The sequence below is a fragment of the Stegodyphus dumicola genome, chromosome 4 (genome assembly GCF_044657685.1).
Source record: "Stegodyphus dumicola isolate Sdum_Otavi_A_Nest chromosome 4, ASM4465768v1".
Classification (NCBI taxonomy): Eukaryota; Metazoa; Arthropoda; class Arachnida; order Araneae; family Eresidae; genus Stegodyphus; species Stegodyphus dumicola.
Genome location: NC_140771.1, coordinates 34,479,754 through 34,496,755, shown reverse-complemented (window position 1 = coordinate 34,496,755; position 17,002 = coordinate 34,479,754). Strand labels below are relative to the sequence as shown.

Genomic DNA, 17,002 nt, shown 5'->3' with positions numbered 1-17,002 from the left:
ATAGCGTAACGACAAGACTATAAGAAGTAAATTTTTACAAGTGCTAATTCTTCCAAAAACTTGAGTAGTCAAAGAGTCTTAAATTGAGAATACTTTTAAATGCTTCTTTCTACAGTAAACGTTCATCCTTTACCAGTATAATACAAATGAAGGATTGGATTACTATTATATTTTAAAATCTTGTCCTTTTTCAATTTTCATCTGAGTAATAACTCAAATGTTTAAAATTCGCGAAGACTGTTATAAACATATAAAGTATTACAATGCCTTACGTTCAGTGAAGATTCACAAGTAAAGCATTCGTTAACGGTATTCTGTGTGGAAACAAGCTTATAACATTACACGACTAAAAAAACGAATATATGATGCAGCCAGACATTTCCGTTTAATGGAAGCTAGGTAAACAAACAAGTGCCCCTCAGAAGTACCCATAGGATCACCTTTTTGCAAATGAAAGTTATCACTAAACAAAATATCAAATTATTGATGTCGGAAAGTTTAGAAATCTTTCTTTTTGAAAACATTCTAGGCTCATGCTTTAAGGAAATGTATACCTTCACAGAAGACTTTGGATGGGGAAACTGCTGATATTTATATAAATCCTTGAGAAGGCTAAGGCAAACATCTTGGGAGGGCATCTTATGCTGTTGGGAAATAAAGGAAACTGCACAACTAGCTTTCCACAGTTGTAATGTCTTGGTCAGGCTAAGAAAATTAAAATAATGTTACGTTTTCAAAAAGCAAGTTGTCTTTATCTTCACTGAAAGCATGATATTTTTACCCTCTTGAATACGTATATGGAGACCAAATGGCAAAAGGCTGCAATTTATAGATCTTAGAAGAAAGACAATTCATTTTCAAGATTTGTTTGCCTATTTCCTTGAATTATAATTGGATTGAGAAATTTTACCGATTAATTTGCTCATGTTCCTATTTTATCTAGCGTGTTTTAAGTTTTAAAGCTGTCTCTAAAGTTTCGTTATTGTTAGTAACTTCAAAGTCACGATCTTCTATTCGACATTCATTCAACAAAATGCTTTGTTCTTTCGTTTTGGGTCAGTTTATTTAATTCTGAGGCAACCGCATTAGATCTGGTGCTATTCTCCTCCGCATTAATACCACTTGTAATTTTGTCTGCAGGATATCTGATCCAAGACTGATGCCATAAATCTTGATGTTTTACTATGAATGTCACATACACCGACTGGTACGAACGCTTTCCATAGTCATGGTGAGATATTTATAAAGTGCAGAGAATTGCCAGAATTAGCCCATAAGTAGCCCTAGCCTGAGAAAAATACGTAACGTATTCAGATGCACACGACAACCAGTTCCAGTAAAAGTTTCATTATTTTTAAGATTAATTTCTTTAAGACAGCTACTGTGTTCTTAGCGATTACCAAAGTTACGGTTCTAAAGCTACGGAATTTCACATACGTAGCTGCTCTTTAAGCAGTTTGAGATGAATCACAAAAAGAATCTATCTCCAATGCGAAGGTGTTTCCTTAACATCACAAAAAGTACCAGAAAATACTTAAAAATTCGACAATGTAGCTGCATATACAGTCTGACCAAAATAAAATTGGCCTGGAAAAGTGTTTTTAGAATTTCGTGAAAACGTACTCTAAACAGCAAAGAGATCAATAGGAATTAGGGCAGAGACAATTGGGTAACAGAAGCATGCTTAGATACGTGACAGCAACCACTTGCTTGAGGAAGAGTTTCAGGCGTGTTTAAATTAATATAATTAACACGCCTGTATTAATTATATTAATATAATTTAAATTAATATAATTAACGTGTAATGTTATAAGAAAAAAAAGTTGAAGGGTGCAGACGAGTATTGTGATTAGTTGAATTCAACACAGAATTGTTTCCGATTTAGGGTAGGGTCTCATACCAAGGTGTTTAACGCCGCTCTAGAATGTGACGAAAAATATTTGGGATGGGGCACAGAATGGTGCTAAACGTTAAACAGCGCATCATCAGTGTTATGAGATACAATCTAGAAGAGCTGCAGCAGGACTTAGGAATCTTACAACCATCCCTCAACTGCTATGCATGTCTCAGTTTGATAAATATTTTACAGTGTTTCTCGACATCAACGGTGACCATTTCCCGAATTTTCAGTATAAGACAGTTCTATTCATTAACAAGAACAAATGTACCATTTACTCGATACCATTTATTCGATTTGTCTTGTAATTTTGGAGCGTTAACTTCACACTACTCAAAGCAAGGTCGAATCTTGGAACAGATCTTTCATTGGAATGTCATAATAAGCCCAAAAAATCCAACATCATCTAAAATTTCAGGACGCAGTTTTCAAAACAGCGTTTTGGTAGATATTTGATAAGATGAAATCTAAAGCCTTGATCATTAAAGGGAAAATATTACTTAGTGGTATCCACTGAAGCCCAAGAAATTTTTAGAATTTATTTCGGGTAATTTAAACATTAAAAACGAATTTCTTAATTTATAGAGATGCTTTGAAGTATGCGATAATTAGAATTCCATTGATCAGAACTATTAATGCTTTCTGCATTATACAGTTAGTTTTTTAAATATACTTGTATAACTTCTATTACGAGTTTGATCCTTCAATACAGTCGTCAATCTATATGAAATTTTCTAACATTTCGACAGTTTGGAAATAGATATTTTTAAAGTTCTTGAAATACTTTATGCAGCGGAAAAATAAACTATTTCGTTACAGATATTACAGAATTCACGAACTTTTCGAACTTGTTCATACTTGTCGAACCCGAGAATTCACAAATTCTCGGATTCGACAAAAGTATGAATGATTTACCAGGCCATAAAACTCGAAGTTTTGTTTAATTTTGAGTTTACCGATTTGTAAGAGCTTTGAGAAATATAATAACTTCTTTTACCAGGAGAAATATCAAAATCATTTTGAATATGTCCTCTTTAATTTGATGGTATTATTTCTCTACATTTTTCAAATTTGATTTAAATTTCCTACAAAATACAAAGCTTCTCTGATTTTACATTAAAATTACAAAAAAGCTTATTTTTGTATCTGAACTTTATTTTCAAAGAGATTCCGATAGCTCAGGCATTTTCATGTATCTCCGTAAAACGTTCCAATCTGAAGACGTGGTAGTTTCACTAATTTTGCTTTTTTCCGTAGCTTTAACAGTGACAGTTTTTTTTTTTTGTTTGTTTGTTTGCTTGTTTGGTTGGTTAATTACAGTTCTAGCCCATTCGGAAGCCTGTTTCAAAAATCATTGCATTCTCCCACTTCCTAATACAGTTTTATCTTGGCATTTCTTGACCGTGCATCATTTCGTTTTCAGTATCCTCCGAAGTTATTTTCATTTCTATTTCCTAATCCAGTTTTTTGAGTTCATTCATTTTTTCAATTCGGTGTTTGTATAAACTCCTGGTTGTCTAAATGTTTTGCACTAGTAAAAGATAATTAACTAAATTAATTTTAACTTTGGCTAAAAGTTAAACAACTAACTGCGTTATAACAAATAGCTTCTTTTCGGATTTTTAAGTATTCCCTCTGTTTTCGAATTTAAGTTCAATACAACTAAAGTAGTTTGCAATAATTCTCAGTAGTAGGCCCCATGAAGAAAATGCATGTAAAAATTTTAAATCGGACTACCTCTTAAATAATAAGACTTTTAATTACAAACGCATGTAAAAAATATAAAATAACTTGAACATGTAAATAAAATAAGACTGCAATCCATCGTCAAGCTTACGTTTACCATTGCCTATTCAACATTCCACTCTAGATTTTACTGCAGTTTCATTGTTCTCGTATTCGTCAGATTTTTTTGCCATTTAATTAACGCTTCCTGCTAGACTTGCTGGATGTCTGCCAGGAAGTGATTTCTACATGTATTTCATCAGTATATTAACTGAAATATTTTATTTATTCATAATTCTATCTGCCTAGGTAACCACAACTGAAAACGAATATCGTACTGTAGATCCCTTAACGCGATACTCATTTTAATCAATTCAATTAACTTACCATTTCTAAGAACATTCTAAAATTAATTGGCTACGGTATGCAAATCGGAATTAAATAGGATATTTTCTAAGCTTGTATTCCGAGATGAATGATAAAGTAGCTGCCAACCTCTTAACATTTAATTGATGAGTGCTTAGAATTTAGCTTTTAATGAAATGTTTGCAAATAAAAGTCGATCGAGTCTTGTCTTTAGACTGGGTCTTCCGTATAATACAAGATAAATGGACACAGGTCTATGATGCTTGAATAGTTACTTGTATATGCAGTATTGAGTAAGGATCCGTTTCTCATATTACAGAAATATAATAAGAATCTGAATTTGTGCTTACCGTTTTAACTTGCAAATTACGTACATCATAAATATGTATAAGCTGACACATTTGAAACTAAGTTACTAATGATCCTGGAGTTGTGTATATTTGGTATTAATTATCAAGTAAAACAGATTTAGCAAGATGTGAAAGTTGACTGTATTACAAAATTAAAATATCTAACAGATAATTGTTTCCGACGTAAATACTTTGTGTAAATATGCTGGTGACACCCTGAAATCTCAGGAATGAACTGGCTAAGCTTGAAAACAAACAGAATCAAGTTTTTGTGACATAAGATAGCGATGACTCAAATATAGAACAAATATAACTGTCTAAGCAGGACGCAAAGAGAATCTGCTGCCCAGGACTATTCGACTAGGCTTTTAAAATATGATTTTTTTCGGGTTTAAGACAGGCAAGAAAAATATTTTGTAATCTGGTAATTTTTGGTAGAGATTCACAGCTGCCTCTCGGTAAAACATGAGACTATCTTGAATTTCTTAACAAATCAATGTATGAAGTTACATTAATTATTCATATCTTATTGAGAATAGTTAATCCTTAGACTAAAATGTGTTACCTTCAGCCCGCAGTTAACATATTTAAACCTCCCTATGCATGCGCATTCGAATTTATTTCTTTGAATTATAATAAAATGTTACTTCTAGTTATACGTTCCATGCACATGGTCTGCTGCAAAAAGAAATTAAAGAATAAGCAAAAATGGTTTGGAAAGAAAGTGGAAGTGCTCGTGCATAGAAGCCCTGCATTCGATCCCTGGTGTAAGGCTATGAAAAATAAAATACGAGATTATCAGAGCATAGGATTCGTTTGACATTTCAGAAATTTAAAAATAAAACACATTTTATGCACATTTTCTTTGCATTTTATTTGCATAAAATGCAAAGCAGAAATTAGAAAATTTCTACGTTTCCAACAAATCATCCTCAGAACATTCTGAAAGTTCTGAGGATGCTAAGCTGCAGCGAATGTTTTATTCCTCTCTATATACTTATGTATATGGTACTCAGAAACGAATATACTATATCTGAATATCTAGTACGTTTGATTCATTTTAACATAAAACTCCTCCACACTAACCTGACTATTATTTTGAGATAACGTTTCGCTTGTTGGGATAAAATTCTGTTCCTTCAGGTTTACAAGATAAGTCAAAATAATATTTTTAGCCCAAACGACAATTTACCCAGAAGGGTAAATTCATTTTGGCATTTTGCCTCGTTGACTATAAAACGGCGTTTCACTTTTCAAACTGTTGCCACCTGCATTATATTTAATGAAATTAAATAATGCATAATCTGCATAAATGTATGCCATTTTCTCGCACTGTGAAAAAACAACGCTACCTAAGGACATCAAATTTTGTTTAGTACTCCCCTCGAATATTGACATCTGGAAGCTCGTATTTGGAATTTTTTATATTTTGTAAAACTAGCGAATCTTTGATTATAAAACTCGAGGTTTTCAAAGCGAGCAATAGCAACACTGTACAGAGGGGGAAAACATGTTTATTTCTAGCGCGCGAGACTGTATTGGAAATTCTAAAGGCATGCTCCTTTTTAAATATTTTGTGATGTTGATTTTAAATTTAATTTTATGGTTTAAGTGCGAAAAACATGATATTTAATGAAAGTATCAGACAAAACGTTAAAAAAAGCCTCTTGTGCGTAATATAAAATCTGACAACTTTCAGATTTTTTTTTTTTTTTGGGGGGGAGGTTATGTAAAGACTTACGTGACTGGTAAACGTACTCTCGCTACCTTTACATTTAGATTTGTTTCGAAAGGATTATAATAAAAACTGAGCACAGAAATGTGTTAAAATAATGTTAATAAAATGATAAAAACTGGCATATCAATTCAGACCGAAAGGTTTGCTGTAATAAGCTATACATATGAATATTGCAAGAGTGATATAATAAACTGTTAATAGTGGCTAAATGCGTCAAAGTAAAGTGCGTTTATTTATGGATTCTGCTGACATCAAAATATAGGAAAAAATGGGTATAAAATGGAAGATTTGATAATTTATTCACCGATTTTAACACTTAACAGTTCTTTAAACTTTCATAGAAACACGCGTTTCAATTTAAGCATCTTTTCGGCGAGGCGTGCATAACTTAGAGCTTCAGCAGTCGAAGTCAGATAACTTTTACGCACTTGCATGTACACTTCCATGTAAACCAACTCAATCCGAAAACTTCGCAGACGAAAACGTCGCGGAGAAAACAAGGCAAGGCGAAAACGTCATGCTACGAAACATCGCGGGAGAAAACATCGCAATTTCAAAAACATAGTAGTACAAAATATAGTCGTCGAAAATAAAGCAGTTCAAAAACTTCGCAGGTTAAAAACATCTTCGATAATATCGAGGTAAAAATAAAGCATCTACAAATCATCGCAAGACGATAACATCGCAGACATGCTTTTTTCAGGTTTTAATAACTGTAAATGGATATTGCCATAATGATTTGTGAGCGCAAGATGGAAAGAAGGATAATTTTTACTTTCATATTTTTATTAACTAACAAATGTTTGCTGAAAACGTAAGAAAACTTATGCATAGAAAATTAATGCAACTTATAGCACTTAATAGAATTTTAAACAGACATAGTTAACTAACAAATTTCATTAATAAATCAATTTTTATAAAGTTTTTCTGGTAAATTTTCATGAAACGTATAATCTAAAAAAGATTAGAAAAAAGGAGATAAGTAACTGCACGTCCTTATCTATAAAAAATTGCTAAGTTAATTATGAGATTATTTTCTTCACTTTTGTTAATCTAATACTCTTTTCGTGAAAATTAATATGAAAGTTAAAATTATACTTCTTTCCATCTGGCGCTCGCAAATCATTATGGGAATATCCATTTACAATTATTAAAGCCTGAAAAAAGCATGTCAGCGATGTTATTGTCATGCGATGATTTGTAGATACTTTATTTTTTACCACGATATTTTCGACGACGATGTTTTTAAATTGAAGTTTTTTAACCGCTTTATTTTCGACGACGATATTTTGTACCACGATGTTTTAGAACTGCGATGTTTTCTCTTTGCGATATTTTCTCCCACGATGCTTTGTAGCACTACGTTTTCGCTTTGCGTTGTTTTCTTCGTGACGTTTTCGTCCGCGATGTTATCGGTGGATACCACTCAATTATACAAACAATTTTTTTCTGAAAAGCATGAAGATAGTTTAAAGTTATTACCTTCAAAATGAAATTCTTTGCTCCAACTGTCATACTAGATGGAAATATCAAATTAGTTTTCCGAATCAAGTCAAAAGTTGTTGCTGTATTTCTGGCTTGAAATGGAGGTCTCCCAACAAGAAATTCGAAGCACAAAACTCCTAAGCACCAAGCATCTACTTTTTCATCATAAGTTTGATTTCTCAGTACCTCGGGAGCTAGATAATCAAGAGTTCCGCACAAAGTGTTCCGTCGAAATGTTGGATCTTGGACTGCCCAGCCAAAATCAGAAAGTTTCACTTCTCCATCTCGACCCAAAAGCAAGTTCTCGGGTTTCACGTCTCTATGAATTACATTTTTTGAATGGCAATATTTTAATGCTTGTGCAATTTTGAAGATGTACTGAAATAATAAACAGGACAAAATAATTCATTATTTAAGACTTTTCTGCTCGTTTTCAATGCTAAGAAATTAAAACTAAAAACCAGATATCTGTAACAAATGCAATAGTAATACCAACATAGTAAAGAAAACTGAAAACTTAACGTTATAATGAAAATAAAATGTCATTCATTATTAATCTACACTAAGCCCGTTCACACGCTCTGAGTTTACGTTTCATATGGCATTTGAAAATTTAAAATGTAGGAGAATAATAATAAGATTTAATAAGAAAATATGAAGAATTTACCTAAAGATGAGTAGTTACTAAAATTCGAGAACTTGGAAAGTAGATTCTGAAACGCACCACATGCCATTTTGTCACACTTTATAAATATACGTATTTTCCTTATATATAGTCTATATTTCAAAAGTTTTTGTAATTTTTGAAGTGTACAGACATGCACTGTATTCTCCCCAATGCTTTATGGATTTATGCCTAAGTAGCATGTACGTTAACTGTAAATTAGCATGTACGTAATTGTCTTTGCATATTCATACTTCTATATATTTATATCAACATCGATTAAACCTTATACGTTTCCGAAATTCCTACCTGTCTACTCATTCTAGTTTCCCTGTGCACGGTCAATTGCTCTTCCACGTTCGTTATATTAATATCACTTAGCACATGTTCCCGATAAATGTGCTTTTACGCATTACTAAGGCATTAAGAATCGTAACCTCTAGTTTAAAAGAAACATCACAGGTTGTAAATTCAATGAACTGTTTATTTAACAAAGAAAGCTGTTAAGATCGAGTTTGTTAATTTAAAAAACTCGTTAAGTAATTCACTAGAGTAAATGTTTAAAATATTTACATACAACTGCAGAACACAGTCCTATATACAGATCATTAATTCAACGTTTCAGTTCAGTACTGAAAGACTCAAAGTTGTCGGTGTTAAGAATGCTGGAGGTAATGTTAGGAATGGTATAGAATGAGCCTGAGAATATCAGTTTCAGATTTCTATTTCAAGCGTTTGAATTTATGCAAAATACGAATTCTAGCTTCTTCCTCTTTCGCAATTCCCCCTTTTTTACTTTATTTATTAGTGAATTTTTCTATAATAGTCTTATGTTTATTGTATATTTTATTGAATCCTTAATTTTTGGTCATTTATTATGTTTGTAAGTATTTATCTCACGTATTATGGAAATTTTTTAATTCCGAATCAATTCAACACTGATTTTTAGGATAGTTGAAAACCAGAGACATATGAGGGCATAAATTATCCTTGGCGATAATTTTTTATTGCCAGGTTGTTAGCACTTGGCGATTTCTCATCAACTCGGCAACATTCTTGATGTTTTTGAGAAACACGTTTTGAAACCATAAGAGCATTTTTCTTGAAGTGCGTACAAATATTTATTTTCTTCCCATCTTGTGGTCAGATGGGCGTGCTGCTCCCTCCAAACAAACTCTCCGCCCTTGAGATTCTTTAAATAGGAGATTCAAGAACAATCTTTTCCAGCCGTCTCCAAACTAGCGAGGATCCTGAATGCATATCCTTATCAGCGTTTTTCCCGATCCCTGATAAAAGGCGAAAATATTTTTCTCTCCCAAGCCCAGAAAAAATCTATAAACATTCAGATGAATGCAAGCCTATCGCCTTTTATCACGACTTGGAAAAATTTACGGAAAGGTTATCCTTAAATGGCTTGAACCTTACTTTCACCTTCTGACAACCAATATTCTGACAATCTCAGTACAACAAAACAGTTGGTTAGAATCGTGTAATTTATTACATGATTCTAACAATTTTATAGAGTTCTAATAATCGCTGCGGCGTCTGTATAGGTAGCACCATATTCACGATACATTAGTGGAATTTGGAATTTTTCAGTTCAGTAGTAAGAAATGGATAGAGATTCTTACTGTCTTTACACTTTCTATTCTGTGATTATGTCTTCCGACTTCGCTAAACTAAGCATTAGTTTTAGTGGGGATCGCACAAGTGTAAAGTATGGATAGAGCTCAGAGAAAAATGTGTATTGTTCACCTTCATCGTCTTTTCGTTCCTTTGCGAAAGTATATTTACAGAGGCTTTGGTTGATTTAATTATAACAAAGCACACGATGGCTATCTGCCTAAACGGAAACATACCTTTGTCGATAACATTCTAAGGGAAACTGCCCTATAACTACATCTCACGTGGGGAAAAACATGCAACCCTTCCGTTCTTCGAGATTCGAAGGCCGGTCGAACTGCCAGTGTTCAGCAACTTACCGTTCGACTATCGATGGACAGTTTATTGGTAGAGACTGCTCTTCAAAGGTACTTTCAAATAGTTTCATACCCAGAATGAAGCATATAAACAGATTAGTGATGGTTTAACCAATAATATCGCAATGTCAGCCGAGACAATAACGGTTCTTTAGTCATATCACGTCAAAGACTATCGGTGGACAAAATCTAGCCAGTTTCTCTAACCAAGGGGCGCCGAGATGACAATACGCTATTTTACACCCCAGAATTAATGACAGTTTGAAGAACATGAAGGGGGTTAGAACATTCACATTTTGGGAACTTTCTGACCTCAACACAGATCAGCGTGTTTGAGATGAGTTGTAAAAGTGAGAGGATAAAGTTACAGTTGTAAAACCTTTCACCGTCATAAGTGAAGCATTGAATACTTTATAAAAGGAGTAACAAACTATTTTGAATAATCGACTATGACAGTTCAAGCCCTTTACTACAAAGAAAAATCAATGCTTCTCAGAGGGATCTACCCGGTGTTAAATAAAATATCACACGTTAGTTGTAAGTATTTCAGTTACATTGCCCAGATTCTAAGCTGAATTCAACATATAGAGCATGAAAAAGGGAAAGTTTCTGAAAGTTTTATAAAATGTTCATTTGTTCCCAATCTAGGTTAAAATCTTGCCTTTAAGTCTCTTATGAAACATCCTTAGCTCCTTCATAATAAATGATATCTGAACTGACTTTAAAATACTAAGATACCGTTCTAGGATATTTCAATAATTTCTCCTAATTACTGTCAATCTTTTTTTGTGAAAGGATGCAACATTTAAACCTTAATGTAATGTAAATTTAATAAGTATTTAAAATAACTGTTTAAGAAATATACATATTTGGAGCATGGTAACGTTTTCAAGGCAAAAAGTGTTTAGAAGTTTAAAAACAAAACAATTTTCTTATCTGCAAAAGAATGCTTATTAATACAATGTTTCATCTAATGTCTTTGAAAAATTACTAATTATAACTAAATGAATGAAATCCAGAATTCTTTAAAACAATTAACTTACCATAGCAGTAGTCTTTTCATCAAAATATTTGCACTTGCGTAACTTTTTATAGAGTTCACCGCCAGGAGCATATTCAAGCACTAAATAAATTCGTTTTTCATCATAAAAATATCCGTACAGTCGTAAAATATTGCGATGTCTGAAAACAGGAAATATCGTAAATTGGTTGTTTATAAGTAAATAAAATACAAAAGTTCCAAGCATCAAAAATCAAAAACGAATACTGGCTTAAACTATTAGAGATGGAAATAGATCTCATTACGTGTTAGCCTTTTCTTCACTGATATAAAAGAAATATAATATTCTCCAGATTCTTCTACGAAGTTTAGATAACGCATAGGTTATCAACCACCATCCTACATGAAACGAGCAAACATATTCCAATTATGTGTTTTATCTTCACATTCCGAGATTGGCTGAGCGATATTGTAAATTAGCTCATTAATTTACCGTTTTAACGTTAGTTACAAGACCAAATATGTGCTATGAATTATTTATATAATTTTTAAATGTTTTGTGCTAAACCAAATAAATGAAATTTGGAGTCATTTAAAAAAATAATTAACTTATCATAGCATTAGACCTTTCGTTAAAATATTTCCATTTTACACAGAGAAAGGCTTGTGCCAGATTCAATATTTCTGCGTTTATAAAGTTAACCAACACTGTACGCAATCCTAAGTTCATAATTCTAAAACCTTATATTACATTCCATGATTTGGAACATTACATTTAATGGTGGTAATAGAAAATAATGAGAATACAAAGCATTAAGGCCTACAAACACAGATTGAAGGATGAAGAGCAAAAGTTCCATTTGGTGGCCTTTTGTTTTTTGAAATTTAAGCAAAAAAAGTTTTTAAAGCTGTTTTCAACGGCAGTTTTTGTCTTCTGAGAACATTAGCACAGTAAAACTGTGTCTTAATACTTTATTTAAGTGATTTTTTATAAAATTCGCCAAAGAAATTTCCTGATAAGGAAAGGGCACAGGAAAAAGATCTACAATACACACTTTTATTTCAGAAAGAGAAACAGTACGGCGTAAAAATAACGATATAATTATTAAGATAGAATTACGACGGTTTCAATACAACTTGCATAAAACATTTAATGTCATAAATGCTAACTGTCAAGACATACTCTGAAGATCTAATTCTGAAGTTTCATATACCTTTACTTATCGTTCCCTAGTTATCTAGAACTAATTTACTTCCAGAGTAAGCCCTTGAGTTTCTTTGATGTTCTGTGGATTTCCTGAAGACTTTTGTTTCCAAAGTATCAAGAGAGAACAAATAAACTGAGAAAACTTAAGCATGTCAATAGACATTATGTCACTTCGCGATCATCAAGAGATTTGCCATAAAAATTTCCCCAGAACAGCGTGGTTTGCAAAATTGCATGGACTATCTTTCTCAGAACATAAGTATAGCATCTTCTGTCTCTATAACATATTAAGACTGATGTAGGCTCGCATCTGTACTTCTGTTTGTGTAGCTGTGTGCACAGTTTCTCTATGCTATTTACAGTTTACACAGAGAAGGTTTTGTGCCAGATTCTATATTTCTGAGTTTACAAAGTTAACCAACACTGTACGTAATACTTTAAAAATGGTTCTTTTCATAAAAGGGTTTCTTAATGGTTCATATTTCTAACTATTCTGGCATATTCAGAACTTAGTCTTTCGAAAGACCAAGAATTCACATATTAAACTCAAAGCAACATACAAGTTGAATAGGATAGAAAATAAGACTGTTTAAGCATCATAAATTGCTGGTTTTGATAGCCTCCATAAAAAAACAGGATTCGAGTCTCAAAAGATAAGGCAATTTCATCCTATTCTGTTCGATACATGTTGAAAGTTAAAGATAGAGCTTATGCTAAAATTGATTATATAAAGACAAAAAAATTATCGTAACCCTCTGTGGCAAATTAAAATTCAGTTTTTCGAAAATATCAAGCAGTAAATTAAAAGAATGTTTGTAGTTAAATTAATTTCTCACCTCAGGTGAGACTGTATTTCGCATTCTCTTCTGACTTGATGTTCAACATCATGTAGCTGTACATCTGATTTGAATATTATCTAGATTAAAGAAATAAGTTAAATTTCAATGTATCACAGTTTGGAAAACTTTACTTACTCAAACTACACACAGTCAAAAAATGTATTGGAGCACAACAAGCTCTCAAAAATGTGAAAATATAATAAACTTAATTGGAAAACTTATGGACTTACTTTTCTTTTAACAATTTCATCAAGTAAAAAAATTGACTTAAACAGGCATATATTTTAATATATTTGCATCTTTTCTCCCCTCCCGCTCTGATAATGTTTCTTCAGTTTTATTTTTGAATGGAATATGGTATGGAAGGTGATGGTATTTTATATGCAGAAGGATTTTTGCCTTCTATTTCATATGTAAGAAGCATAAACCCTTCTCCAAATAAAATAGAAACTAAACTCAAAATGCTCAACATTTTAAATTTATTGCGTTTTGCAAAAGTTAAGTATGCTCAGCAGTCTAGAATATGCTCAGTATGCTTGATGGTCTGGACTCTCAATAAGCAATTTTGATTGCTTGTGAGGAACTATACAGAATACGTAGTTTGCAAGCATTATATCCTGATAAAGTTTGAAATGTGGCCGCATGCCCCTTTCTCAAGCAATCCCTTTCAAGTTTGTGATTCAAAGGTGCAGCAAAATATTTTCACGTTTATAGGAAAGGTGAAATATTAATGCTTTTCCACTGGAATTTATTACCAAGCAAAGCTCTCAAGCATTTTTAATTTTTCAGACAGGATCATCGACTAGACTTGATTTAATGCACAGGTTTAGTCTTAATTTTTCTTTTTCATAACTTTATGTTTCACATGATTACTTAGCATACAAACGCCGAGTCATTTATAAATAGAATCAAACACATTTTGTGTAATAGCGCAAGCTCCAAACTCATCACTCCAGATTTTAATAAGTCATCAATAAAGGTCACTCAAATATTTTGAAGTGTATCTGTATAAAATATCATTGAAGGTCAGATTCTACATAAAAGCTTTTAGACATGAACCCTTGTGAACACCCTTTAAAATCTATACTTAAAATTATACCTGAGTTATATTCTCATTCAGGTGTAACTCCAAGTATAGATTTTAAAGGATCGCAATATTCTATGTCCAATATGTTACCAAGTACTATCCAAGGAAATTAATGTAAAATCATTATTTTGCTTACCAAAGTTTCTTCCATAAATTTCTAGTGTGTTGAAACTTAACCGATCTTGAACAGAAAGTTTTTTATACTTTAGCTTTTAAACGAAACGCCGCTCAGACAGTACAGCAATTAGGGAAGCTTACTGCGGTACCAAAGGCTCCAGGCTCGAATCCCAAAAAAGGCATGGTTGTAACTGGGCGGCCCTTCGTAGGAGCCAATAATGACCGACTTTTAAATGCCTCCACAATAAAATGGCCACTACTTCTGGCCTTAAGTGTGGTCAGTGCTGAATAAGCAAATTTCCGCCATTGGATAAAACATTTAAATGAAACGATTTGTAAAAATTAGACATTTAACTAACAAATATCTAAGACCCCTGATGATATCAATGTTCTGAAATTTTTCATCTTAATAATGAGACACAAATTATTTAACCATTTTCTAAAAACTGAGGAAAAATCGTATTTCAAACAAATATCTGTCAGCAGTACATGCATGTAGGAAAATTTCAATTCTTGCGGAATTTTAGCTTACCATATCAATGTGGTTTGATATACGGCCAAACTGAAAGTGCATTGAACTTTCTCGTCAGGGAACAAGAATCTATGTTCGAAAAGAATTAAGAAACTTGTATAGCTAATCACAAATGGACACGTAATCATAATTTTGACAATCCGAAGTCAATTATTTTGACAATCATAATTATCCGTAGAACTTCTTCCAGTTATTGAAGTGGATTTCTTTAATCCTTTTCGTATTTATAAAATTATTTCTTTAGTTAATGACATTAAGTTTGCGACATTTTCAAAATTCAAATCTTAGTTTTTTCACGTTTAGTTACCATTTTCCTCTGCAGATCGCGTTACATTTGTTTTCGCTTTGCTCCACTCATTTCTTTCCATATAAAATCGTTTAGCTTTTACGTCCACCTGTCCTACAAATTGATTTCAAAATCTACTCCAAAATAAGGTTGCTTTTATATCTAAATTTAAAATCTATGACCTCTTTAGCATTAAATAAAATGAAAAATGTGATACTTGTCCATATACTTTCTCCTTATGTACTCTGGTAACAGCCTTTTGTCGTATAAATCTGGATATATTTTATCAAAACATTGGCGCATGTTATTTTGCCTGTGTTTACGTCTATATGTACGCTTGTATGCCTGTATGTCCGATACGGCTAAGAGGTCGTATTGGACAAATGATCGTCGGATAAGTGTCCGCGACCTAATATATAGGTAATCCACACTTTTGTAACGTAAAATTACACTGCTCATTCATAAGTTACAGAGTCTTGTTTTTGTTATTTAATAGTTCCCCTGCGAAAGTCGGAGAGTCCTCAGAACGTTTTCTGGTAAAAATTAACGGTAACCGATTATTCGCTGTTCTTCAAAACTATTCATAAAACGATTCATAAAACGATTCACATAACGATTCATTTATGGCAGGGTTTCTTAAACCTTTTTCAGTGGCGACCCCCAGAACCCCATAATATTTACAAAAATTTTGTGAGACTCCCATAAGTATTGCGCAAATCTGACACACGCATGAGTGAAACTCAATTTTTTTCACTTGTTACTGTAATATACTATTGAAGTTTTAGGTCTTAACTTTAATTTCTATTTTTAAGACATAGAACAATTTGAAATTTTAAAAAATGTAACAGACGAAATGACAGCGTCACGTGCAAAGCAAGTAAAATGAACGTTTATATTATAAAAAGACTGCGCCGAAACGTTTGTGTTTTTTTTTTTTCCTTTGTCTGCATTGTTTTATCTTTATCCATTTTCAGATACATTGTGTAAACATACTTGGTAATTAAAATTATTGTAATCAGTTAAAGAAATATCAAAATTGCTAAAATTTTTGGGGCCTGCCTGCTGCAGATCCCGCAGTTTAAGAAACCCTGATTTACAGCAACGCTTCTGATCAAGAACCATTTAACACAGTTAAGTGGTAGATGTCAAAAATCAGTATAGTTTTTGACAGCAGAGAATTTTAACATTGCCGTGCATTTCATTGTTATCTAGTTTCATCTCAAATAAATACCCTTTGTATTATCATGATAAAGTGAGTAGTCAAGCACAACATACTGCTGCTCTTTTTTCAGGGGGAGAGGGCGGAGAGTTTACTTTTACAGTAAAGCGAAAAAATTTAAAACTATCGATACTCACTTTCAAAGCTACGATAAATTCACTTTGCTTTTCACGTGCCATATAAACATGACCAAATTTACCTCTTCCTAAAGGGAGACCGATGTCGAAGTCATCTAGATTCCATCGTCTTCTACGTAAAAATAGTTCATTAAACATAAAAATTTTGTAAAAAATTATTCATTTTTTATGAAAAAATCTCATGATATTTGGATATTTTATTATTTACACTTCTATGAAAAGTCCCCAGTCAATTTTGTTTAATTCCGAAAAGCATTGGTTTGGCTATTTTAACGGTTTGGTTTGATTTATTTGATTACGACAAATAAATCAAACCAAACCTCGAGGTTTATTTGCTTAAGCAAAAGGATGCCTTCGTAGTGTCCTTTCTAAAG

The 17,002-nt window shown here is 32.5% G+C and overlaps 1 protein-coding gene across 1 annotated transcript in view; it reads right to left on the bottom strand.

The window, feature by feature from the left end:
- The window catches only part of LOC118183089 (aurora kinase C-like), a 38,874-nt gene that overhangs the window by 7,944 nt on the left and 13,928 nt on the right, over nt 1–17,002 (bottom strand). Inside the window, exons 4-7 of the mRNA XM_085814718.1 lie at nt 16,629–16,740; nt 13,248–13,327; nt 11,248–11,386; nt 7,559–7,939 (exon numbers count right to left, since the gene is read on the bottom strand). Of these exons, the coding sequence (XP_085670844.1) occupies nt 7,559–7,939; nt 11,248–11,386; nt 13,248–13,327; nt 16,629–16,740 (712 nt within the window). The remainder of the gene's footprint in view (nt 1–7,558; nt 7,940–11,247; nt 11,387–13,247; nt 13,328–16,628; nt 16,741–17,002) is intronic.